The sequence below is a fragment of the Lethenteron reissneri genome, chromosome 49 (assembly GCF_015708825.2).
Source record: "Lethenteron reissneri isolate LAM-NWPU_2019-01 chromosome 49, ASM1570882v1, whole genome shotgun sequence".
Classification (NCBI taxonomy): domain Eukaryota; kingdom Metazoa; phylum Chordata; class Hyperoartia; order Petromyzontiformes; family Petromyzontidae; genus Lethenteron; species Lethenteron reissneri.
Genome location: NC_083827.1, coordinates 5,324,555 through 5,350,915, shown reverse-complemented (window position 1 = coordinate 5,350,915; position 26,361 = coordinate 5,324,555). Strand labels below are relative to the sequence as shown.

Below are 26,361 nucleotides of genomic sequence, written 5' to 3'. Positions count from 1 at the left end.
CAACGGGGCCTCGTTTAAGAAATGAAATGCCCCCCCTCCCTCCCTTCCACCACCCCTCCGCACCCGCCGACCGCCACCGGTCCGTGGGAGCGCACGCAGTTGCACCGCCTGCACGCTGCTCACAAGGGCCAGACCGATTGTTGTCTCGCTCATGCACTCCCGAGACCCCGAAGGCAAAAAAGTAGCCGAGGTTACGAAGAACGCGAGGAGGATAAGTTGGGATTCGAAGGAGTCCTGTAGGGGGCGTGAGTGACCATCATCATCACGCAGAGTCCCAGGATGTCTCGAAAGTTACGGAGGAAGAGAGAGAGAGAGACAGAGAGACAGAGTCTGCGTGTGATTGCAGAGATACGGGGAGCGGTAGCGTAGCTGTTTAGAGCACTGCGCTTCGAACCTGAGTTCGAGTCCCGCTCACGGCCACCACCGACACCAGTGACGACGATGCTCTTAACCCGCTCCTGGGCCTCCCCTAGGTCGACTCAGCCTTAAAACGATTACCTTGTGGGGTGTAGTAAACATCGCCACTTGGGAGACAAAGGCGGACGTGCAGGGGTGGTGTTGGCCACTACCCCCCCCCCCGTGCAAAATCGCTCACAGCACTTGCTCCAACAGTATGTTGAAGGCTACACGGGGGATCTTTGTATCATTCGATGGGTGGCAGTGGCGACGTCATGCCGCTCGCCACTACGAGAGGGACTTCCGGAGACAAAGGTGCGATACGGTCCGTAGTTGCACGAATATAATGAACGTGTCTGGAACGTCCGTATATCGTTATTGGAGATTCGTGCTCTGTCTCTCGATACCATTTTTTTGAAAGTATAAAACAAAACACACAAATCACAACATGAACACAAAACGCAATGACGTCACGCGGCGCTGACGTTGACAAAGCCTCTCCATGATCGCGTGCGTCTAAAGTCGTCAGTTAAATTTATTTAAAAAAAATATAGGGCAATTTTCATCCACAATATTGTCCACCGCGTCAATATGTACAGTTTTAGTGACCTATGTATATGTGTATATATTTATAAACCGTTATATACAGACAGGGCGAAAAAAGAAACAACCATCGTAACAATACCAGTGAGAGCAATAATTGTCAACCGATGGATCGGAAATCGAGAAATCAGATCACATTTTAAAATAAATCCAGGACTACAATATCATTATTTATTATCATTTAAATTACAAATCATTAAACAGTAGGGCATTATCATCATCGTCGTCGTTATCAATCAATAGCTACTACATTCCCCGATATTACACACAGCAAACAAATGTACATATTTACCAACCTCAAAAGACACACACACACACGCTCACACAATTGTAGACCGCTGTTTGTCGAGTTGAATTATCCCCCCCATTAACTGGTACAGTAATACCTCGGTTTACGTCGGGGATGCGTTCCCGAAAATGTGCGACGACGACGCATATCGAAACGACGTTAAATCGAAGCGATTTTACAGGGTAGTAGTCGTGGTAGTGGGAGGGTGGTGGAGGCGAAGGGGCTGAAAGGCGACAGATAACGCGAGCGGATGGACGACGATGCCGTCAGCGACGTAAGTGTGGGGGGGTTGAGGGTGGCGGTGTTAATAATGTGACGACGTAATTACTAAACGACGTAGAAGGGAGACGCGGCCATCGGGGTATTACTGTATTGCGGTGTTGATGTTGTTATTCTTATATCACTGTGCCTTTATAAATGTTGCTTCTCGTGTGCGTGCGCGCGCGCGTGTGTGTGTGAGTGTGGATGCTTTCCATTTTGAATTTCTGATGTTTGTTTTCAGGCTGACGACAACGCTGGCAGTCCTACGGACGCATCCAACTCAGTGTGAGTTCTGCGAAGATAAAGAAAATACACACACACACACACACAAGACAAAGCAAACACAAAGAGAATGCGCGTTAATTATTTCACAATTCACAATGACACGTTTAACCGGAGCTGTCCAGGGGCTGAGTTCCGGAAAAATACCCACAACCCACCTCGCACTCCCCCCAGCCCCTTCCTCCCTCCCCTCCTGGGGGTTGACTGGCCAAGGAAAATATTCATTGCAAATTTAAACGCAGCATGCACTTGTGTGTGTGTGTGTTTAGTGTAGCGGGTAGCGCGCTGCGTTACAATACCGGCGACCCGAGTTCGATTCACGCTCACGGTCAACACAAGTGACGATTATCTGAAACGGTCCTGGGCCTTCCCTAGATCGACTCAGCCTCAAATGAGTATCTGGTGCGATGTGTAAACATCGCCACTAGGGAGACAATGGCGGTCGGACGTGGTGTTCTTCACACACCCCCTCGTGTGTCGTGCCGGCCTTTGTAGGTGCTGCTCGCTAACAGCACTTGCCCCAAAAGTATGTTAAGGCTATACGGGGCATCTTTGTCCTTGTTATATATACGTGCGGGGAGCGATGGTGTAGGGGTAAGCGCACTGTGCTTAGATCCTGAGCTCGATTGGCGCTTGCGACCAGTACGAGATGCCGATTATCTGCAACGCTGCTGGGTCCTCTCCTAGGTCGACTCCGCCTTAAACAAGTGCTTGATGCGGTGGTTACAAAGCGTAAAGTGAAATAAATAAATATAAATCTCGATCTTAATCTCGACTCATTTCAAAGGGGCACCCCCAGTAGCAGCTGCATCTTCATTGCATGTTGGTGTACATGCAATTAATAAAGTACAGCAATGTACTGAAAATTTCGATTTAAAGCTTTCGTGACTGCAGGGATTCATCTTCTTGGTTCTTTCGGTAAAGTCACGTAGAATGCAAATAATAAAATAGTTAAAATTAAACATAATAAAATAGAAGACAGAGTCTGTCTTCTCGACACACCCGTTCTCCACCTGACGACGGCTGCTTGCGTTGTGGCCGAAACGTCGTGAGAACTATTTCATTATGTTTTATTTTTATTATTTTATTATTTCCATTCTACGTGACTTTACCGAAAGAACCAAGAAGTACTGAATATTGTACCAATATTAAGGACGCGTGTTCACCCCCCCCCCCCGCAGTTATGCTATGCCGTATAGCATGACTGATATAATCCTTCTGCGTATAGTAGCAACGGTAGGAATCTAGACTCCTTTTGTCAATCCACTGCTGGATGAATTTGTATTGCGAGTTGTTCGACAGCACTTCGAGCTCGCCGCTTAGGGCGCCAGGGGGTTGGCGAAAGTGGGAGGGGAGATGCCCACGACCCGATGTCTGCACATCTCGTTAGCCTTGGACTGGAATCGAACTCAGGTGGCCGCATGAAGAGCTGCCGCCTCGTTAGGCTAACCATTGCGCCACCGCTCTCCCCCCCCTCCCCCTCTCCCATTGTAAACGAATGGACACCACGTACGTTATTACAAAGCTGAATAATTCAGAAATAAATTTCGAAATAAATTGGTGCTTACCGTCTGTGCACCGGCTGGAACGCGGTTTTCATCGTTGAAGGGCTGGTCAGCGATTCTTTATATGAAACAAAACAAAAATACGCGTCACGGTTAATTATTAAAATCAAACAATCCGATGTACCGCTTGCCATGAGTAACTTAAACTAGTATCATCATCATCATCAGCCACGGTCAATCCGCTGCTGGCATGACGATGGGCTCACCAAGCCACCTCGCATGATCATTCGATGTAACGATCCACCTAGCATCGCTCCATCTCTCACTCGACGTTCTCTCTCTATCGGTATGATATAGAGTATACAGACAATTACAAAGATGCCCCGTGTAGCGTCAGCAGACTGTTGGGGCAAGTGCTGTTAGCGAGCAGCACCTATGAAGGTCGGCACGGCACACGAGGGGGTGGGTGGTTCAGCACCAGCGCCCGACCGCCTTTGTCTCTCTTTCTCTCTCGTTGTGATATTTACACACCGCACCAGGTTACTCGTTTGAGGCTGAGTCGACATAGGGAAGGATCGATTCAGATATGATCTAGTCTATGCGCACACACACACACGAAACCGCGTGCATTGTCACAGTACATATCTTAACACGTATTGTGTTTTCGCATAAGAAACAATTGATGTAAATGAACACTGACGTTCTGCAAAGGGCTAAAGAGCTAAGCTTTAGATTTCGTTAGCCCAGCCGATGCTTTCGATGACACAAACGGAACATGACGATCTAATTTCATTTATAAAACTGGGTCCTGGCATGAAACGACTGAGCGGAGGTTGATTTGGTTTCACTCACAGAGGGCGGGACTCAGCCTGAAGTTCCACATCGTCAACGTCGTCATCGTAATCGGTGAACCGAGTAATTCGCCTCCCGCGGAGTGTGACGCCGAAGCCAATAAAAAGCGGACGAATCGCTTACGAGCAGTAGACGCGTGCCTATTTATTATAACTTTCCTTTGAGCTGTTTATTGATTTAAAAACATAAAAAAACACTTTTACAATCTGAAATCAACGTTATACAATGGAAATTTGCGTCGATTGTTGAAGCATAATAATAACGAGAGTTTCGATTTAAAGCTTTCGTGACTGCAGGGATTCATCTTCTTGGTTCTTTCGGTAAAGTCACGTAGAAGGGAAGTAATAAAATAATAAAAATAAAACACAATAAAATAAAATGAAAACCAGGTCCGTCGAGGCGACAGAGTCTGTCGCCTCGACGGACCTAGTTTTCACCTGAGGACGGCTGCTTGCGTTGTGGCCGAAACGTCGTGAGAATTATTGTATTATGTTTTATTTTTATTATTTTATTACTTCCCTTCTACGTGACTTTACCGAAAGAACCAAGAAGAATAACGAGGGTATTCCAATTTAATGTGGAGCCAACGTTGAACGCTGCTACCAATGACACAAAGCCGATGCCAATAATCGCTCCGAACGCGGCCGAAGTCGGTCGCATCTCGAAAGAAAGAGCAAAGCGAGAGGCCTAAGCCCCCCCCCCCCCCCCCGTGTTCGTATATCACGCGTACGCGCGATCCAACAACCCGGAGGCTTGCCAGGTGTCGTAGGTTCTGTGGGACTTGCGAGAAAGTGGCCGGGAGGTTGCGACTGTGTGTTCGAATGCCTCCTTCACTGTCGGTTCTGCTGGGACCTCTCCTTCATCTCTCGTGACCTCTCCACACGATGCTAAACTCTCGTTAAGAGTGACGCAATGAACATTAATAAAGCAGCACGCACAAGATCGCATCGTAGCAGCGAATCACGCCCCGTCTTGCACGCGCTCAGTCCCCGTCGTGGATTGGAGGCAACACGATGGCAAGATGTCAACTACCTTCTCCAACCATTATATAAACGGAGTGGTAGCTCCTGCAATCTCTCATTTACTTGATACAGCTGTCGTGGCTGTGACGGTACCACCTGAAGACGGAAGCTTGTGTTGCCTCCGAAACGTCGTGATTTTTATTTTATTTTACTTTTTAATGTTTTTACCTACGTGACTTTACCGAAAAAACCTAAGAATATGTCAACTACACTCCGTTCTGGTGTACGATCCAGACCCTGACGATTCCTGTATTTTTGGCGGTGGGGGTAGAGGGGGGGATGGTTGCATGTCTCTCTGTCTCTTCCCCGTGGTGGCGTTCGGATTTAATTCTAGATTTGAAGCTTTCGTGACTGCAAGGAATTCATACTCTTTGTTTTTTTCGGTGAAGTCACGCAGGTGACAAAATAAAATAAATGAAAACTACTACATTAAATGTTTTTCTCTCCAGGTCTTCCGGTGTTTTCTATCCACGTTTAGAAACACGAGTTTAGAGCATTCGACTGCTGTGACATTTCAAGTGATGATAAGCCCATTTCGTTGAGCTACCAGGTAAAATGTAGAATACATACTCTTAGGTTTTTTCGGTAAAGTCACGTAGGTAATTTTTTTTTTATTAATGAAAGTAAAAAAAAAACTTGATACAGTAAATCTAGTTGTGAAGGTCCCACCTGATGACGGAGACTTGTGTTGCCTCCGAAACGTCGGTGATTTATTATTTAATTTTATTTCTATTATTACTTTTATTAATTGTAATTACATTTTTTACCTACGTGACTTTACCGAAAAAACCTAAGAGTATGAATCCTTGCAGTCACGAAAGCTTCAAATCTAGAGAAAAAAAATGTAGAATAGTTTCGTTTATATTTTGGGCAATAGGATTTTGGTTTCTGGCTCTCGATGGGCAACTGATTGTTGGAGAGACCCTGAGGTTCGCGAGAAGGTATTTACTGCCCTCCATAGTGCACGGGATATTTTGGTAATAGCCTACGCATTGACCGCTAACCAGAGTCGAACTGAGTTGTTTTGTGATCAGCAGCTCAGTCGGAGAGGTTCGGCGATGATGGAGATTAATCGTACGGGCACGCCAAGGATATACTCTGAATCTTTACATTTATTTGAAAACGTTTATTTTTAATCAGTGTCTTTGTTTAATATCATCAAACGCAAGGCTGTATGTAAACTTATCCTGGAAATACGTGTTTTTACCTTTTGCTTTAAGTCTGTTTAAAATGCTGTTATCCTATCTAGACACTATAGGAAATTGCACATTTCTATGGTGAGGCTGCATCATATCCATAGGACAGCCACTGTTGGTTGTACTCCCCCCCCCCCCCACCTTACCAACGCGTGCCAACCGGCGTGGTGAGGTATGGACAAACAACTCATGCCACTGACACGGCCATGGGGAGGTCTTCATCCAGCTTTTTTTATCAATAACTGTCTGTAAATAATGCTACTTTAAACACACGTGGAAGTAAGCATTTGTCGTTTTTTATCATTATTATTTCATATGTATCATCACTGTTTGTTATACTTGCAAGTGTTCAAACCAATTTAAACCACAAACTCCACGAACTTCTGTCCCAGCTATCTTGCGACATCGTCGGCAGCCACGAGCCCGTTCTAAGATGGGCCGCTCCTGTGGCCGTCTGGAACGCTCTTCCTTCCGATATGAGGAACCCACTGGGAGCTATTCCGCTTATAAATAATCATCGTCTCGGTTGAAACCTCATTTCTTTAGAACTGCTTTTTTTGTGTTGCGTTTGTTTTCCTTCCTACGGCAACTCTGATTAGCACGGTTGGCTACATACGGTGCGAAAGAAGTCCAACACACACACACACATGCAAACATCCCTCGGGGTGTTTACGGCTTGCATTCATTTCCGCCTCGCGCCGCGTGCTTCCCACCGCGATTGTCCGACGTTTCGCACCACGTGCCGGAAAGCATTTTTCGGGAACGGAAGAAAAAAATCATTCAACGTTTCGGAGAAGCTCCCGCGAGACGTGGTGGCACAAAACGTCGGACAATCGAACAAACACAGCTCAGAGCCACGCAAGCAACGACAGTGAGAAAACAAAAATCTGCACCAGAATATTGATTACAGTGGAGGGAATCCAGATGAGCTAATGCAGCTCTGTGAGTTTTTTTTTATTTTTCTCGTAAGATGTCCAAAGACAAACCGTGCCTCGGCCGTGTGATCAATCTCACCTTGGGCAGCCCTGGTCAACTGGAGGCTGTTGCTGGGCGTCTGGTAGACGCTGCTCGTCGCGTTGACACCCACGCCGACAAACCCCGCCGCCGCTGCCGCCGCTGCGACCACTCCCGTGCCACCTCGCTGACTCGCAATGCCCAAAAATTCAGCTTGCCTCAACAGGAAACTCTGCTGCTGCTGATGGTGCTGCTGCTGCTGATGGCCTTGGTGGTGGTGGTGGTGTTGAGTTTGATGGTGGTGGTTGTTGTGGTTGTTGTGGTGGTGGTGGTGGTGAAGCCCATTCTGCTGCTGGTGCTGGTGGTGGTTGTGCTGAGGACTTTGCTGGTGAAGTTTGCTACAAAGGATGGCTGCTGCCGCCGCTGGACTGTAGAGATAGGCCGAGGGGCCGCCGATCTGGCCGCACGTGTGCTGCGTGACGCTGCTGGGAGACCGTCGCGGGCTATCCGGGGAGGTGGCAGTTTCGGCAAGCGACCAGATTTTTGGCCGAGCGGGACCCACCGGGTCAGGCTGGCTCTCACGATGACCTTGCTGCTGCTGCTGCTGCTGCTGAACGTTGGGATTCTTTTGCTGATGATGCTGCTGCTGCTGGTGATGGTGGTGGTGTCGAAGCAGTTGAGGTGCCCCTTGACTCATGACCACCAGGGTAGGAGAGCCGGGCTTGGACGCGGTCGGAGCCTCAGAGGAGAGACAGCTCGTTGGGGACGTTCTCATGCCGGGCGCAGTCTGTCCCTTGACCGCCTCCCGCATCTTCAGTTCGGCCTCCATCGCTCCGTCGCGATCATCTCTGCTCAAGTCTCCACTGTCCTCCTCCTCCTCGCACTTCTCAATGTCGATGTTCTCCAAGTCGATCTCTTCGTCGTCGTCGTCATCGTCCTCTTCCGCCTCCTCCTCGCCCACCGCCTCGTCCTCCTCGTCCTCTTCCTCCTCGTCGTCCTCCTTCCTGTCCACCTCGGCGTCGCTGCCGCACGAGTGCCCCTCTTCGTCGCTACGGCTCCGCGGCGCCCACGTCACCTTGTTCTCCTTCTTGAGACGCCGGCGAGCGTTGGCGAACCACGTGGAGACCTGCGTCAGCGTCATCTTGGTGATGATGGCCAGCATGATCTTCTCGCCCTTGGTGGGGTACGGGTTCTTGCGATGCTCGTTGAGCCACGCCTTGAGCGTTGCCGTGCTCTCGCGGGTCGCGTTCTTGGGACGGGATGGGTCCGTGTACTGGAAGCCGCCGTAGGGACTGTAGTAGGCGGCTGTTGGGTATGGGAAGGAGGAGTGCTGTAATCCTGGGCTGTCCTTGATCTCGTAATGAGAGCCCTTGGATCGTAGGGAGAGAAAGAGAGAGGGAGGGAGAGCGATAGAGACGGGAAAGAACAGCAAGGTGGTGCCGTGTTATCGATATTATTCATCATTGATTGCTATTGATGGCCAGCATCACTATCATTATCAATATTATTACGATCGTAATTGGTGTCAATATTGACATTGATGGCATCATCGTCATTGTAATTGGTGATGTCAGAAGCACCATGATGGTGATGATGGTAATTGGTGTCAATATTAGAATTTGCGGCATCATCATCATCATTATTATAATTGGTCTCAATATTATAATTGATGACATCGGTGTCATCAATATAATTGATGTATTCGTAATTGTTATGATTGGTGTCGTCATTAGTATCGTTGATGGCATAATGATCCTCGTAAATAATTGGCGTTTTTAAAAATTGTCAACATGATTATCATCATCATCATCATCATCGTAATTGGCATCATTATCATAATTGATCTAGGAATTGATCACCACCATAATCAACAGTGATCTATTGATTCATCATCGTCGTCATTTATCGCAGCATCAGTATCATCATGAGTGGCATCATCATCATCATCAGCGTCTTCATCTTCATTTGTGGTATCATCGTTAACATCATAATCATCCTCATCGATGTTAGAGACACCAACATCATCGTCATTGTCATCATCACGAGGGCACATTCGCCTCAATACCATCCTTGATTTAACCAAACGTGGGACCATTGGAATCCATCACCTCTTTAAAGTACGACGGCCTTCATTGAACCAAATCCGCACAGCTTAACGCACTGAAACGCGATCGCAGGACCATAATGCCCTACGCGAGCGAATAACAACAACAACAACAAACATACTTCTGAAGTCTTTAACGTCATTCTTTGATATCAGCAGACGGCGCGCTTTGATCAATTAGCGTAGCAAAGCGAGGAGCGATTCGCTTCCACGGTTACCGGTTCAAGTGGCGAGACAAATAAAAAAATGCCCTCAGTTGGGCAATCGTAGTGAATCATCCAGCCATGGTCTATCTACTGCTGAATGAATTCCTCAATCACCCTGCCCCACTGCCCCCAAGTCGCCACCATCACCCCCCCCCCCCCCCCCCTTACAACGTTTCGTGATTCAACGATCCGTCGCGCGTGCCGGTTTCATCGCTCCGTCTCCAAGGGCAGAAACTCTGTGCTCGCGAAGATATAACCGCGTGATGTGCCGTACAAATGTTGAACTATATATTTTGTTGCAATTTATTTTTTGTTCTTGGTCAAAGCACGCGTTCCGTTTTATGGATAAAACTAAACGCGTGCGTCAATAACACGAAATAAAAAAATAAAAGGTGACGTTTTAGACAATGGCCCTTTATCATGATGTTACATGGCCCCACTTTTTTTTGTTTCGCCTGTAACAGACTGTTGGGGCAAGTTGCTTTTCGCGAGTAGCAGCACCTATTGAGGCCAGGCACGGCACACGAGGGGGTGGGTGACCAACACCACGCCCGGCCGCCTTTGTCTCCCTGGTGGCGACATCGCACAAGGTACTCATTTGAGGCTGAGTCGACCTAGGGGAGGCCCAGGCCCGGTGCAAAAAAATAGTCACCGGTGTTGGCCGTGAGCGGGAATCGAACCCGGGTCGCCAGGTTCGTAGCGCAGCGTAGCACTAACCGCTACACTACCGCTCCCCACGCACCACACACGCGCACACAGACAAGAACCATCGCGCCACGTGTAAATTCTAGTTCTCTTCTCGACGGAGGCTGGGACAATCCACCAACCTCCTGGTAGCGATGCCATCGAGGCTCTCGCATTCCGAATTTGCGTCCCCAAAAAAGTCTCCGGCTGCGAAGTTTATCCGTTGCCGCTCGATAGGGGGCAGCGCTCAGCCTCAAGTTCCACATCACAGCTCGAAGTCTCCCGCCCAACACTCCTCTCTCTCTCTCGCAAAGACAAAGATCCCCCGTGTAGCCTCGACAGACTTTTTGGGGTGGGGGCAAGTGCTGTAAGCGAGCAGCAGCAGCGGCAACTTGTGAATGTGCCGACGCGGCACACGAGGGGTGCTTGCACGTGCACAGCGCTCGCTTGTGTCGGTAACAAGCAAGAAAATCGTCTCCGGTGGAGTGTGACGATGAAGTCGATTGAAAGCGGACGAAAAACCCGCCACGGGCTTTCGTGATCATCATCATCATCACCAACAGCCATGATGTATCCACTGCTGGATGAGTGTCCATCTGTCTCTCTATCTATCTTGCAAGCTGTCTGCTCGCCTCCCACGCGCTCTCGCGATCGATTCATTCAGCGTCCGCCTGAATTCGTGGCGATCTGTCGCTCCATCTCCGCGGCGGATGTCCTGTCGGGCGTTTTGCTGTTGTTTGTTGTTGTTTGTTGTTGTTGTTGCTGCTGCTCCCTCCTTGGGCTTGCGCTCCGTCGTTAGTCTCGAACACCGGCGCCATCATCCATCCCGTTAGCCGTGACGTGCCAAAGCCGAATTGTCCCATCACGTTACCCTTCCCTTAACAGTTCCATAAACGATTTGTTTTGATTTTATATTTTTATTAAATATATATTTTTGATGCCTCACTTTGCTGTGTATGTTGTTGACGGTGCCGGCTATAGGTACAGTATATAATACACGACTGCACTGAGACCAAGGCGCAAGTTGATCGGTCGCCCTCGATTAGACGAGGAGTGGAACGCATCCGAAAGAGAGAGACAGAGAGACAGAGACAGCGAGAGAGACAGAGAGACAGAGACAGTGAGAGACAGCGAGAGAGAGAGACAGAGAGACAGAGAGACAGCGAGAAAGACAGAGAGACAGCGAGAAAGACAGAGAGACAGAGAGAGACAGGGACAATGAGAGACAGTGAGAGACAGCGAGACAGAGAGACAGAGAGACAGAGAGAGAGACAGACAGAGAGACAGAGAGAGAGACAGACAGAGAGACAGAGAGGGAGACAGAAAGAGAGACAGAGAGACAGCGAGAGACAGCGAGAGATAGAGAGACAGCGAGACAGCGAGACAGACAGCGTCCGCGCATGTACACCGTGAGAGATGGAGCGATGGAATCAGCACGTGCGCGACTGCTGGGCGGATTCGTTGCATCCGCAGGGATCGTGTGAGACGGCAAGGGACCTCTTTGTTGGGGGAGGCCATCGTCTAGCAGTGGATAGATCATGTCCGTCTACGACGAGGACGATGATGATGATTATGACGACGATGCTTCTTCGTTTCACGTCACAGACGAATCGTTGGGTGGTGCGTGCCGAGTTCGAGTCGCCCCTTTCGTTTGCTCTGGCCACGCTAATAGTCCGCTAATGGGGTCAAATTGCCCATTTAAATTGTTATTGTTACTTAACGCTGCGTCCCCCTCCCCACCTTCATGTACTGAGTGTGCGTGCGTGTGTGCATTAGGGGAGCGGTGGCGCGGTGATTAGCTTAACAGCGCGACGAGATGTTAACGACCTCGCCTGGTATACAGGAGGTCGTGGGTTCGATCCAGACCCTGACGCCTGTTGCTGCTGTATATTTGGAGTTTGCGGTGTCTCTCTCATCGTCATCATCATCACCGTGGCTAGGAGATGTTAACTACCTCGCCTGGTATACAGGAGGTCGTGAACTCGTACCACACCGTGACGTCTGCTGCTGTATATTTGGAGTTTGCGGTGTCTCTCTAATCATCATCACGGTGGCTAGGAGATGTTCATTACCTCGCCTGGTATACAGGAGGTCGTGGATTCGATCCAGGACCTGACGTCTCCTGCTGTATATTTGTAGTTTGCGGTGTCTCTCTCTCTCTCTCATCATCATCACGGTGGCTAGGAGATGTTAACGACCTCGCCTGGTACACAGGAGGTCGTGGATTCGATCCAGAGCCTGACGCCTGTTGCTGCTGTATATTTGGAGTTTGCGTGTCTCTCTCTCCACGTGATCGCGTGGATTTTTCTCCGGGTCCTCCGATGTTTCCCTCCGCATTTAGAATCAACGTCAAGCGTTTCGAGTATTCGGCCGCTATACATTTCCACACGATGGAAAAATCAACACGATGGAAATGTATAGTACGGGGAGGGACGAGGGGTGGGGTGTGGGAAAGACAAAGGCGGCCGGGCGTGGTTCTGGATCGCTCAGAAGCACTTACCCCAACTGCATGAAATCGGGTAGTTTTATTTGTCCCTTTGTAAAGCGAACGTAGTCTCTGAATTATGGGCACTAACCAAAAACGTCGGCACCATTTACATATATATATACAAAGATAAAGATCCCCCGTATAGCCTTAACAGACTGTCGGGGCAATTGCTGTTAGCGAGCACCTATGAAGGCCGGAACGGTACACGAGGGGGTGGGTGGCCAGCACCACGCCCGACCGCCTTTGTCTCCCTAGCGGCGATGTTTACACCACGCACCAGGTAGTCATTTGAGGCTGAGTCGACCTAGGGGAGGCCCAGGACCGGTTCAGATAATCGTCATTGGTGTTTGCCGTGAGCGGGAATCGAACCCGGGTCGCCAAGTTCGTAGTGCAGCGCGCTCACCGCTACACTACCGCACACAATGTGTTGCGCTTATTAACAAAGCGCTGTCAACAGAGCTTTTTGCTCGCTTTGCGTCGGCTTTAGCGTCACACTCCACTAGAGGCGAGTTACTCGGTTCACAGGCGATGGGCCTCGTGTCGTTATCATTTTGCGTGTTCGTCCGTTCGATCTGCGTGCCGCGAACGGAACCGAATCAACGTTTCGGCCGTTCAACTCTTTCGGAATTCCAACAAAAAAGAACAAAACATTATTGGAAATTATTTGGAAATAATGTTTTTTGTTAGTTTTTAAAACGTTTCCGGGACAGATCATCGTCATCATCATACAAAACACACGATTTGCATGTAACCGTATGAATTGGTCGTTTTTATAAAAACGATGTTTAGGAAGTTTCACCGAAAGAGTGATATTATTTAAGTCTAAAATACACGCGCGTAAGGCATACTGATCTGAAGTTAATAACATTTGACTAAATTACGTTCATATATTTGTGTTCATCAGTACCGTGGTAAAATCAATACAATAACCATCGGCTCTCCTACCACGCCGTGTTGGTCACGGGGGAATCATTGTTCGACCATACTTCACCACTCTGGTCGTTACGGGCAGGTAGCGGGGAATGAGGGTGATCCAGGCAGGCCCGTTTCAGGTATCACTCGCAAACTGATGTTAGCCGTGAGCGAGAATCGAACTCAGATAGTTTGGTGATCGCAACGCAGTGTCGCCAAAACACACTGTAGACCCGATGTATCGAGTAGAGATTTTTTGAGTTGGATTCCCATACCGGGCCACCACGCATTTTACTCCGGCGCAGATGATGATGATGGTTGCCATGAGAACTCGTGTTGATGATGGATATAATGATGCTGCTGCTGATGATGATGGGTACTGCTCGTACTGATCACGACGGTGTTGATTGCTCCTGTTGATGCTGCTGATGCTGTTGCTGAAAACATGTATCCGTGATCTATTAATATATTAAAGCGTTTGGGGTTAGTTAGTTCACGTTACAATCGTGAGTAATAAAATATATTTGCATACATGTGCGAGTGTGTTGTGTATGCTATCGACGTTTACAATCCCCAACGCATATACACATATATACACAATTGTTTTGTATATATATATATGTGATGCATATATATCTACACATTTTGAATGATGATAAATCGGATTATTAGAAATGTCCCACAGACAAAATGTCGCCATCACAGACACCACCGTTGATGTGACGTGACGATGGCGGTGATGATGATCGTCATCATCATCATCATCAGCAGCAACAGATTTTAAAACAACGTGAGCCAAAAGGTGCTTTGGGGTTTCAAACAACACCAGACCAGACTCTCAACCGCCACAAATGGCGTGGCAACGATACTATACATGCCCCCCTCCCGAATGAATGATACAAATACGTAACAATAACGTATTTGTTTTACCACCCAAAAATGTAAAGTATATCATCATAATATGTACGTACATTCCACGTGTCAGCCTTCTTGTCGTATTTCGTTTTCAGTGGTTTTTTTCTTCTTCCCAGCAGAATAAGTTCGTGGGTTTACACCTCGGCAAGTTGCATGCGACTCGTCTCGCGTGCAACTGAATCAACCGGTTGCTCGCAGGAGACACAGACTCGACTTCGACTTTAAAATCTTCCCAGACGTGTTTGGAACCGCGGCCTCTGTTGTCAACGCGTGGTCGCGCAACACGTTAGATTCCAAAGGAGTTGAATCGATTCCCCAAGTTGTGCAACAGCTCGCTGAGATGTGGACAAAGCGGTCGCGGTTCGGGCGCTGATTAAACTTGCGCGATTTCCAGAGCGGAAGACCGGACAAGCGCATCGTAGCCTGCACGCACGGCAGGACCCTTTCTCTGCGAGCCCTGCTTGTTGCGGGCAACTTTGCTGCGAGCAACTTTGCTCGCGGCAAACCGGTTGCTTCTGGCGGGCGGCAACAGACGGTCTATCGGAACGGCACTCGGCCCCAAAAGCGCGACACACAGAGGAGGACAAACATCCCCCTCCGACAGCTGTAACACAGCCTTCACAGGCTGTTGGGGGAGCGGCGAGTGCCGATAGCTGGCATCTACACATGTCACACACGCAACACACACACACACATCGCTCGACAAAGACGAAAATCCCCCTTATAGCCTTAACAGACTGTTGGGGCAAGTGCTGTGAGCGAGCACCTATTTATGTAAGCCCGGCGTGTCGGTGAATAACACGACGCCCGGCCGCCTTTGTCTTCCCAGCGCTAATGCGTTACACACCGCGTCGGGCACTCATTTAAGGCTGAGTCGACCTAAGCGAGGCCCGGGCCCGCTACAAATATTACTCGCCACTGTTCATTATTTCGGTCGTGAGCGGGAATCGAACTTGGTGGAGGTAGGTAGGGTGGTGGGTGGTGGGGTGTTCGTAGCGCAGTGCGCTAACCCACGACACTACCGCTCCTTATCATCATCTCACACACACACACGCCCCCCTCTCTGTCTTCTCAAGATGTCGCTACGAACTAGAATCATTCAGGTCTTGATACGATTACAACTTTGAAGGTGCTCTTTGTTGCTGGGGCGCTCTGGGCCTACGTTCTGCAAACTGTTTATCTTCATCAACAACAACAACAATAATACTAATAAAATAAAACATCGCTCCGATCCGATCCACTGCGAGCAACTGGTTGCGCAAGTTGCACGCGACTTGGTTGCAGAGACGGCCGCTGTAGAAGCCAATCGGTTCGCACGCAAAAATCGAGTCGAGCAACTGCGCGCAACCGAGTTTTAAGCAACCGATTGCGATCGCTTGTGAATTACGGACGCATGGTATCGTCTCGCGAGATGGGTCAGTCTCTGTATATCATCATACCTAGTCGAATGGGGTCCCACAGTTTGTGTGGAGTGCTCTTACCAACATCGAAACCCGCCTCCACCCCTTCACTGTGATCCTGACATGCCGCCGCGCGGACTCTGCTGATGAGAGCCACAATGAACGAAACCCCATCCACGAGTCGCTTGCTGATGAGCCAGAGTAACACGATGGTTGTTGTTGTTGTTGATGTTGTTGTTGTTGTTCGCGACGCTATATCTGTGTGACCACGAGGCGACGTGAGATGTTAGATTCGCGATCATGACGAGTGACGTTTCTTGCAGCGCTTCACGAAGGCGCATTGCCCAGCGTGGTGAAGTATGGTCAAACTATAAACAAAACAACACGCGTATCACGACCCGCACGGCGAGAGAAGGCCTTCATCCAGCAGTAGATTCGCAATGCCACTGTAGATACTTTTAGTTATATAACAATAAGCAGCATATCCTTTGGAGGTGGCCGTTCGTCCATCCCTCCAGCCAGCCAGCAAAACTTATTTGCGAAATAAAGTATCATGCTATGCATTTGACTATACAGCATGATTATAAATGTATCTACAGTAGATAATTGTAACCATATACAACATGGTACGTGATCATTATACGCCTAACGGTGCTATAGGCTGGTATGTGTCAATAGCAGATGATCACGTACAGGAATTACCACGGCCCATTCTTTATCCACTGCTGGATGAAGGCATCCCCAATTGTGTCCACCAAACATTACTCGTATCTACAATCAATTATTTACGTATGCGGATAATGTAATAGCTGTGCGTTTAATCGCTGTTCCACGAACATCTATCCATATATGGTTTTAACGAAACATAAGCAATGCAGAACGGGTGGTTACAGTATACGTGTATCTATATACATAACCACGTCTAGTTCAGTGGGTTGAAATCCTTTACACTTTATGGGAAATTTGATCTCGGCCATATAAACCAATGAACATGTATTCCACATTATTATAGCCTAATATGAACTCTAATTTAAAACCTCATATAGCTACAGCATGAGGCAGGGATATTTTTTTGTCACATCAAAAACAACAACAACAACAGCCGCCATTCGCCACTAAGCGGCGGTGACGTCACCACGGCGCTTGTGCCAGGCTAGGTGCACGTTGATATCATAAATATATATACACACTTTATTTTAATTTTTCACCTACGTGACTTTACCGAAAGAACCAAAGAGTATGAATTCTTGCAGTCACGAAAACTTCAAATCTAGAATATATATACACACACACAGCAATAACATAACATTTCTCGGAAAGGAGGCTTTTACTTAATTTAAACAATTTGTCTACGTGTATATACATAAGCAACACGACTTTTAAAAAATAAAAACTGAAGACTACAATGTTACACCAATGTAAATGTCGAGTTCAACTATGTATTAGTATGTGTATATGTGTGCAGCTGGAATTAATACAACGGCAGTATTATTATTCAATTATTTCCACTAATACTATCAACATTGTTTTTGTTTACACGCGCAAAACCTGTATTCATATATTATAACAATGTACACGGGGATAATCAATTGAAAAAAAAACACCGAAAGTTTTTATAAATCCACTGCTGGATGAAGGCCTCTCATTGCCGTGTCAATTATGGGGGGGGGGAGGGGGGGAGAGTGGGGGGGAGGAGAGTGGGGGGTGTTAATGACCATACTTCACCGCGCTGGTCAATGCGGATTTTGTGAGGGAGGAAGGCTACCGGTGAAGGCGTCAATCGCCGTGGCCGCGTGCGCTAACCGCTGCGCCACCACTCATCGCGATGTTTGCACACGCAAGTGAAGAGTGGCAATTCCACGTTACGCGCGCGCGTGTGTAAAGGCCGGTGCCCGGAACGTTGGTCAATCCACGTTCGTTATTTTTTTTTTGTGGTTGTTGATATTAGAAATACACACACATATATATATATACCACGTCCATATCTGTTTGCTCACTGATAAACAATAACCGAATTCCACTGCGCGATAATGACACCGCACTGCCATTGAGACAATTAGTAAGAGTAGACGTGGGTAAAAAAAATAGTTAACTGTTGCTAACATTCACATTTAAACACATGCAATAAAAAAAATACACGTTAAATAATCAAATATTACGTATTCTCCCCCCCACCACCCCACACGGCCGCGTCTATGATCACATCAGTAAAATATTTTCAGTGTTTTTTTATGTTGCTGTCTCAAATCCATTCCCTGCTAACCACAGCGATCTCTCTCTCTCTCTCGCTCAGCGTGTTTCACGTCCAGCGAGTGCGTTTATGTACAACGTTTACATCTGAACCCGTCCCGGGCCTCACCCCTAGGTCGACTCAGCCTTGAACGAGTACGTGCTGATGGGTGTTGCGAAACGTCGCCACTGGGAGAGACAAAGGCGGCCGGGCGTGGTGGCGACCATCCATAACCCTCGTGTGTCAAAGTGCCGGCCTTCACAAGTGCTCGCGAACAGCACTTGCCCCAACAGTCTGTTTGAAGGCTATTCGGGTACGGGTTAAATTTTGTCTTGTTTATATCGCATCATCATCATCATCAGCTATGGTCCATCCACTGCTGGATGAAGGTCACCCCTCCTTCCGCTACCCGCCATGCAATTCATAATCTGCCTCGACACGTCCAGGAACGGAATATTGGTCGCTCCATCTCCCTTCCGTGGACGAACTCTCAGACGCGTTCCATCTATCGCCCGCCGCTTACACCATCATCCTCGACCATCAGCCAGTGGCTAGGAGATGTTAACTCCCTCGCCTGGTACACAGGAAGTCGTGGGTTCGATGCCGACCCTGACGCCTGCTGCTGTGTATTTGAAGTTTGCGTGTCTCTCTCTCATCATCATCATCACGGTGGCTAGGAGATGTTAATTCCCTCGCCTGGTACACAGGAGGTCGTGGGTTCGATGCCGACCCTGACGCCTGCTGCTGTATATTTGAAGTTTGCGTGTCTCTCTCTCATCATCATCACGGTGGCTCGGAGATGTTAACTACCTCGCCCGGTACACAGGAGGTCGTGGGTTCGATGCCGACCCTGACGCCTGCTGCTGTATATTTGAAGTTTGCGTGTCTCTCTCTCATCATCATCATCACGGTGGCTAGGAGATGTTAACTCCCTCGCCTGGTACACAGGAGGTCGTGGGTTCGATGCCGACCCTCGCGCCTGCTGTGCGTGTCTCTCTCCGTGGACACTGGAGTCATCCGGCTCCCTCCCCCCTCCACATCGAGTTTCGCCGTCGCCCGTTTAGTTCGTTTGGCTACCGGCCTGCTATAAATGCCCACACGATGACAATACGTCACTTCGTTGAGCTCTCATTTGTGGCCAGATTGCTAAAAAAAAAAGATAGTTATTTTTTATATATATAGCTCAGTGGGCCTTACCTGGTCAAATAAAATATAAATAGTTATTAATTTATCGACCATCATCACCCCCTCCCCTCCCACATATGGAGCCGTAGCGAGCTTTCCGGACAGCTCGAGTGACGCCGTTTAGCCCGAGCGCGTCACGTCCTCTACCCCACGTGTGCCTCGCTCCGTGTCGACGGTGCGCTGATTGCAAGCGAGCCTGACTCACCTACCCACTCACCTACTCACTCACCTCCTCACTCACTCATCCGCTCACTCACCTACTAACTTCTTCAGTCACCTACTCACTCACTCACGCACCTACGCATTTATTTCCTCACTCACCTACTCAGTCATTCACTCACCTACTCCCTCACCTACTCACTCATCTCCTCACTCACCTACTCACTTATTCACTTATTCACTCACCTACTTACTCACCCACCTAATCACTCGCTCACCTACTTACTCACCGACTCACTCACCCACTCAGTCACCTACTCACTCACTCACTCACCTACTCACTCACCCACTAACTCATCTCCTCACTCACTCGCTCACCTACTCACTCACCCACTCACCTCCTCACTCGCCTACTAATATACCCACTCATTCACCTACTCACTTACCTACTCACTCACTTATTCAATCACCTCACTCACCTACTCGCCCACTCACTCACCTACTCACTCACTAACTCGCCTCCTCACTCACCAACTCACCAACGGCACTACTAACCCTCCTGGCGCATGGATATACACCAATTTCCCTTCATAGGCGACCGTGCGTGCCGAATTTTTCGTTGTACTGTGTCTTCTATGCTTCCGCGTCTAAGCTCCCCGCAGCCTCCACCGCCCCGCCAATGGCTCGCGTGGTGAAGTATGGTCAATTCGTCCACCCCCTAAACCCAGCAGCTCCTTCACATCAGCTCCGTACGTGCGTACGTACAGCAGTGTGACGTTTCGGGCGAGGACACTACTTAGTGGTGCATTGGCTATCTCGGAAGAAATGCGATTTCCCCTCCAAACGCCGCGCGCGTTTGTCGCCACCGTATCCGCCGTGGCCGCGATGACGATTAAATCGTCCATAGTAGGGGTGTTTTTTTGGGTTAGATCGCGTAGATATATAAATGTGTCGTTAAACCCTCCACCACCCGACACAGCCAACTAGTAAGGGTTGTCACGTAAACAGAAGGTGGCCAATTCGTCACTAGTACAGCACTAGCATGTAGTGTATAGTAGTGTATAGTGTAGTGTATAGTAGTGTAGTGTATAGTAGTGTAGTGTATAGTAGTGTAGTGTATAGTGTAGTATACTAGTACAGCACTAGTGTATAGTGTAGTGTATAGTGTAGTGTATAGTAGTGTAGTGTATAGTATAGTAGTGTAGTGTATTGTGTAGTGTATTGTGTAGTGTATTGTGTAGTGTATAGTGTAGTGTATAGTAGTGTATTGTGTATAGTAGTGTAGTGTATAGTGTAGTCTATTGTGTTGTGTATAGTGTAGTGTACTAGTACAGCACACTGGTTTGTTGGAGAGCAAAGCCACAACATTTACAATCTGAGTAACGACGTTTCGCCACTAATTACAACTAGCTTCATCAGGCGACAGCCAGAGTTGGCTGTGTCGGGTGGTGGCGGGTTTCCACGACACATTTATACATTTACGCGACCTGACCCAAAACAAACCCCTCTATTATGGATGATATTGGCCGCGAAAGCCTGCCGCTACGTGTTCAACGATTCAATCGAACGTCCGCATTCCTTTATTTTTATCGGCAACTGAAAACTGGGACAGGCCGATCCATTTACAGATACCCCACCGCCAAATTGCCACATCTTTTGCTTCGTCTCCTCTGAGCGGATTGAACGTCGTCTGGGGAAGGCGGCGATTGTCTCGTGTCTCTTTGCAGAGCGGAGGGCGCAAAAATTGTCCAGCGAGTGGCCTAGATGTTGGCGGGAGACGTGTGGTGGCTCGGGAAAGTGAGTGCAAGAACAGTATCTGTGGGGTATCTGTAAATGGATCGCCGTCTGTGTGTGTATATATATTGTTTTATTTTACTGAGCGTTAAATTATTCAACGTCGCACGATCTGCCGTCAGTGAACGACACACGTAAATTAGTTTTTATAGAGAGTTGCGTCACTTTTAAAACAATATATTCATTATAAAAAATAGTTTATTGGTGCGTAATATGTTTTTGTGTGCGTGTGTGTTTTTAGTGCAGCGTGTGTATTTGAATTTTGTTTATGGGTGTACAAGGACATTCGCGTAGAATTTAACTACGTGAGCGAGTGTGTGTGTGAGCATACACTGGCCTTAATAGATGCTCGCTAACAGCACTTGCCCCAACAGTCTGTGAAGGCTACACGGGGGATCTTTGTCTGTGTGTACTCGGGTGCCAACTCAGTGAAGTCTCACTTCGCTGGGATCACGTCATTCCATTGCGTTGTTGTCAGAACGTCACAATCAGAATACGCATCAATACGTGAGGTATCCGAAAAGCTTCCAAGAATTGTTTTCTCCCACACACGTCCAGTTACAATCTGGTTCCACTCCGTTCATATTTGCTTCAGGGTGTCCACAAGCCGGTGCGTTTCCCCAGCCTTCGTTCGCACGTATATCGAAACGTCGTACGTTGAACAACTTATAACACGCGTGCTGCGAGGATGCGTTCCCAGCCTTCGTAAGTTATCACGCCATCCTATGCACGCATCGTGACGCGCGCCATTCGCTACGTCAACAAAGACAATTTCCTCCTGAAAATAACGTTATATTTCGTACCGCGTAGTTTTAATGTAACATAAAAAAATCTTACGTAAATAAAAAAAATTTAATGTTATATAAATTTATATAGACCTGTAAATAGACGAATATATTATTCATAAATGTCAGTGTATTTATTCATTACTTTACTTTATTTTTGAGTGTAAAATAATGTTGAAAGACTTTGAAAAACTTTGTTTATCGAATATACGCATAACGTTACTGTACTGTCGCTCTGTGTGTATAGAGTGTCACCCTGCTACTCACCGACCCTCACCTACCCGCTTACTCACCTAGCCACTCACCTACTCACTCATTCACCTCGTCACTCACCTACCCACTCACTCACCTACTTACCTACCCACTCACTCACCTACTCACCTACCCGCTCACTCACCTCGCCACTCACCTACTCACTCATTCACCTCGTCACTCACCTACCCACTCACCTACTCACCTACCCACTCACTCACTTACCAACTCACTCACCTACCTACTCACTTACCTACCTACTCACTCACATACTCACTCATCTACCCACTCACCTACCTACTCACCCACCTACCCACTCACCTACCCACTCACTCACCTACTTACTTACTCACTCACTCACCTACCCACTCACTCACCTACCCACTCACTCACCTACCTACTCACTCACATACTCACCTACCCACTCACTCACCTACTCACTTACCCACCTACTCACTTACCCACTCACTCACTCACCTACTCACTTACTCACTCACTTACCCACTCACTCACTCGCCCACTCACCTACCTACCTACTCACTCCCATACTCACTCACCTACCCACTCACTCACCTACTCACTTACTCACTCACTCACATACTCACTCACATACTCACTCACATACTCACTCAAGATCTCCTGTTCTTCCCTGCGTCTATGCCCCCGTACACAGTGACTCTGTGTGCACAACCTCGCACATGCCGAGTGATCAGTTCATGTGCACTTTGCAGAGTTTTCGTTTCTTTTTTATTAACGGGCGAATTAATAAAAGCAGCGGGCCTAATGTTGGCCAAATCAAACTGTGAGTCTTTTGCGGTACCATTAAAACGTGTGTGCCTGTGTGGTATAATTTAAACTGCATGTTTGTGTACGTGTCGAGTTAGTCGCTGCACGTGGAGGTGTATGCGTGCACATTTATTAAGTATCGTATATGCGTCTGCAGCAAGCTAGTATATTGTGCAATTCGACAAATACGTGAAACATTTAATATACGAATGCATAGCTACTCTACGTAATACACCTATCGTTTACACACATTTCTATTTAGTAGATGCGTGTATAAATAGTCAATGTAATACGTGAACAGAGAATATTTTTGTGTAGATGTTTGTCTATAGTATATATATGTAGTCAGTTAATTAACTGTCGTAAAACTTTAGCGCAAGTTCCTGATATAGAATATGTATATAGTTAGTAGTTTGTACACGCGTTTTTACGTAGAGTAGTTTGTGTATTATTAGAGGTAGGACATATATTGCACGTATTCTTATCATCGTACACGTGTGCACTTTGTTAATATATATGTACAACACTGTACACACCACACATACGCAAAGACAAAGATCCTCCGTGTAGCCTTAACAGACTGTTGGGGCAAGTGCTGCTAGCGAACACCACATATGCACAAACACAAAATAATACACACACATCGATATATGAATGTGTTTTGCTCACAACGCACACACAGCTGTATAGATTATGTGTTTGTACCACACACACGTAGATGTGTATGTATGTGTGTGTTTATATATACACACCTGTACACCACCACACACACACACGTACACATATCACCCACGCACTACACAAACAAAGCCAAATAGTGCTGTTAGCGAGCACCTATTGAGGCTGGCACGGCGGGGTCTTGTGGCCAGCACCACGCCCGACCGCCTTTGTCTCCCCAGCGTGCCCGGCACTTGCACACGCTCTGCCAGAGGCAACTATTTAGTCGCCCGAGTGGGACCGCTTCGGCCACATTCATAACTTGACTGCCGTTGGTCCGCGAGCCGGAGTCGAACTCGTGTCGAAACGCAGCGCGCTCACCGCTCCACGAGCCAAACTGTGGACGAGATGACCGCACGAAGCTACACACGGACAAAGAGGCAAAGTTGCCCCGTAATGGATCTCAAGTGGCCGTTTGGGGCAAGTTGCTGCTAGCGAGCGCCTACGAATACACGAGCTGGTGTGGTTTGTCCAACACCGCGCTCGGCCGCCTTTGTCTCCCCAAGTGCCGATGCTTAGACGTCCTAGGCGTAGAGCGAGAAGGCCCAGGACCGGTTCGAATATTTTTCGCTACCCTCCATCCACTCTTACATCATCCAAAGGTCCCCCGTGTAGCCTTAGCAGACTCTAGGGGGCAAGTGCTGTTAGCGAGCAGCGCCTACGAAGGCCGCCAGCTGTGACACACGAGGCGGTGAGTAGCCAGCACCACGCCCGGCCGCCTTTGTCTCCCCGTTGGCGATGTTTCACAGACCGCAACCAGCGGGAATTGAACTCGGGAGAGGCCGCGTCCGTAGCGCAGTGCGCTCACCACCACACCAACGATTCGCACATCCGCACGTCCGCACGCGGACAACACAAACAAAGATCCTCCGTATAGCCTGAACAGATTGTTGGGGCAAGTGCTGTTAGCGAGCACCTATGAAGGCCGACACGGCACACGAATGGGTGGGGTGGTCAACACCACGCCCGCCCGCCTTTGTCTTCCGAGTGGCGATGCTTACACATCGCACCAGGTTGCTCAATTCGAGGCTGAGTCAACCTAGGGCAGGCCCAGGAGCGGTCCAGATATTCGTCGCTGGTATTCGCCGTGAGCGGGAATCGAACTCGAGTCGCCGGGTTCGTGGCGCAGTGCGGCGGCTAACCACGACACTACTACGGTGACACACAGACACGCAAAGACAAAGATCCCCCGTATAGCCTTAACAGACTGTAAGGGCAAGTGCTGTTAGCGAACACCTATGAAGGCCGAAACGGCACACGAGGGGGTGGGTGGCCAGCACCACGCCCGGCCGCCTTTGTCTCCCTAGTTTACGATGTTTACACACCGCACCAGGTACTCACTTGAGGCTGAGTCGACCTAGGGGCGGCCCAGGACGGGTTCAGACAAATCGTCACTGGTGTTGGCCGTGAGCGCAGGAATCGAACCCGGTGTCGCCGGGTTTGTAGTGCAGCGCGCTAACCGCTACACCACCGCTCCCCACACACACGCACAACAGACACAGGCTGACAGACGCGCGCAGCACTCACTCGCTCACACGTGCAACTCACCAACTGCGAGAAGACGCTGAGTTCGGCCGCCGTGTACGGCAGGAAGGCCCCGTACGCCTGCGCCGCGTACGGGGAAGCCGTACAACCCCAGCACAGCCGCGGCAGCTGCCGATGAATTCATTTGAAACTCCCGGCACTGCGATCCTCCTGCCTGCTGGGATGATGACACCGCTGCCGCCGCTGCTGCTGCCGCTGCTGCTGCGGATGATGATGATGATGACGACGACGTCGCCGCTGCTGCTGCTGCTGATGATGATGATGAAGAAGCTGCTGATGCCGCCGCCGCTGCTGCTGCTGCTGATGATGATGAGATTGATGATGCCGCGTTTTGGGATGACAGTCGATCAACGAACAAAGATCCACCAGTTTGTGCCGAGACCGATGATCCTACTGGGATGTATTGACACGTTATTTGAGAAAAGGACATTGCTGGCTGGGATGGTTTAAAAAAAAGAGTTGCCGCTGATGATGATGATGCTGCTACTGCTGATGATGCTGCTGCTGCTGATGATGATGACGATTCTGCTGCTGCTGATGATGATGATGCTGCTGCTGCTGATGATGATGATGCTGCTGATGCTGCTGCTGATGATGTTGATGTTCTCGTGGATGTCGCTTCGTCCGCTCCGTTCACTGATCGTTGTATTATTATTCAAGCGCGAACACTGCTAACTATGAATAATAGTGCGACTGGCAATGTATGGACAGCGGTGATTAGACAATTGTTATGATTGCCGAATCAATAAGGAGCAAAAGGCAATGCCTTCCCCTTATCCTTACGGCGTGTGCAGTACTCAATGAATATTCGCGTCTCTCTCTCTCTGTGTGTGCCTCTC

The 26,361-nt window shown here is 48.6% G+C and overlaps 1 protein-coding gene across 1 annotated transcript; it reads right to left on the bottom strand.

Moving 5' to 3' along the window:
• Nucleotides 1-914: 914 nt before the first annotated feature.
• LOC133354789 (iroquois-class homeodomain protein IRX-3-like) lies at nt 915-26,361 on the bottom strand. Its single transcript, XM_061571908.1, is given in 5 exon segments — nt 915-1,841; nt 3,400-3,454; nt 7,421-8,729; nt 25,526-25,600; nt 25,602-26,361. Coding segments are annotated over 5 exon segments (1,845 nt in total). The 5' UTR covers nt 25,953-26,361; the 3' UTR covers nt 915-1,786.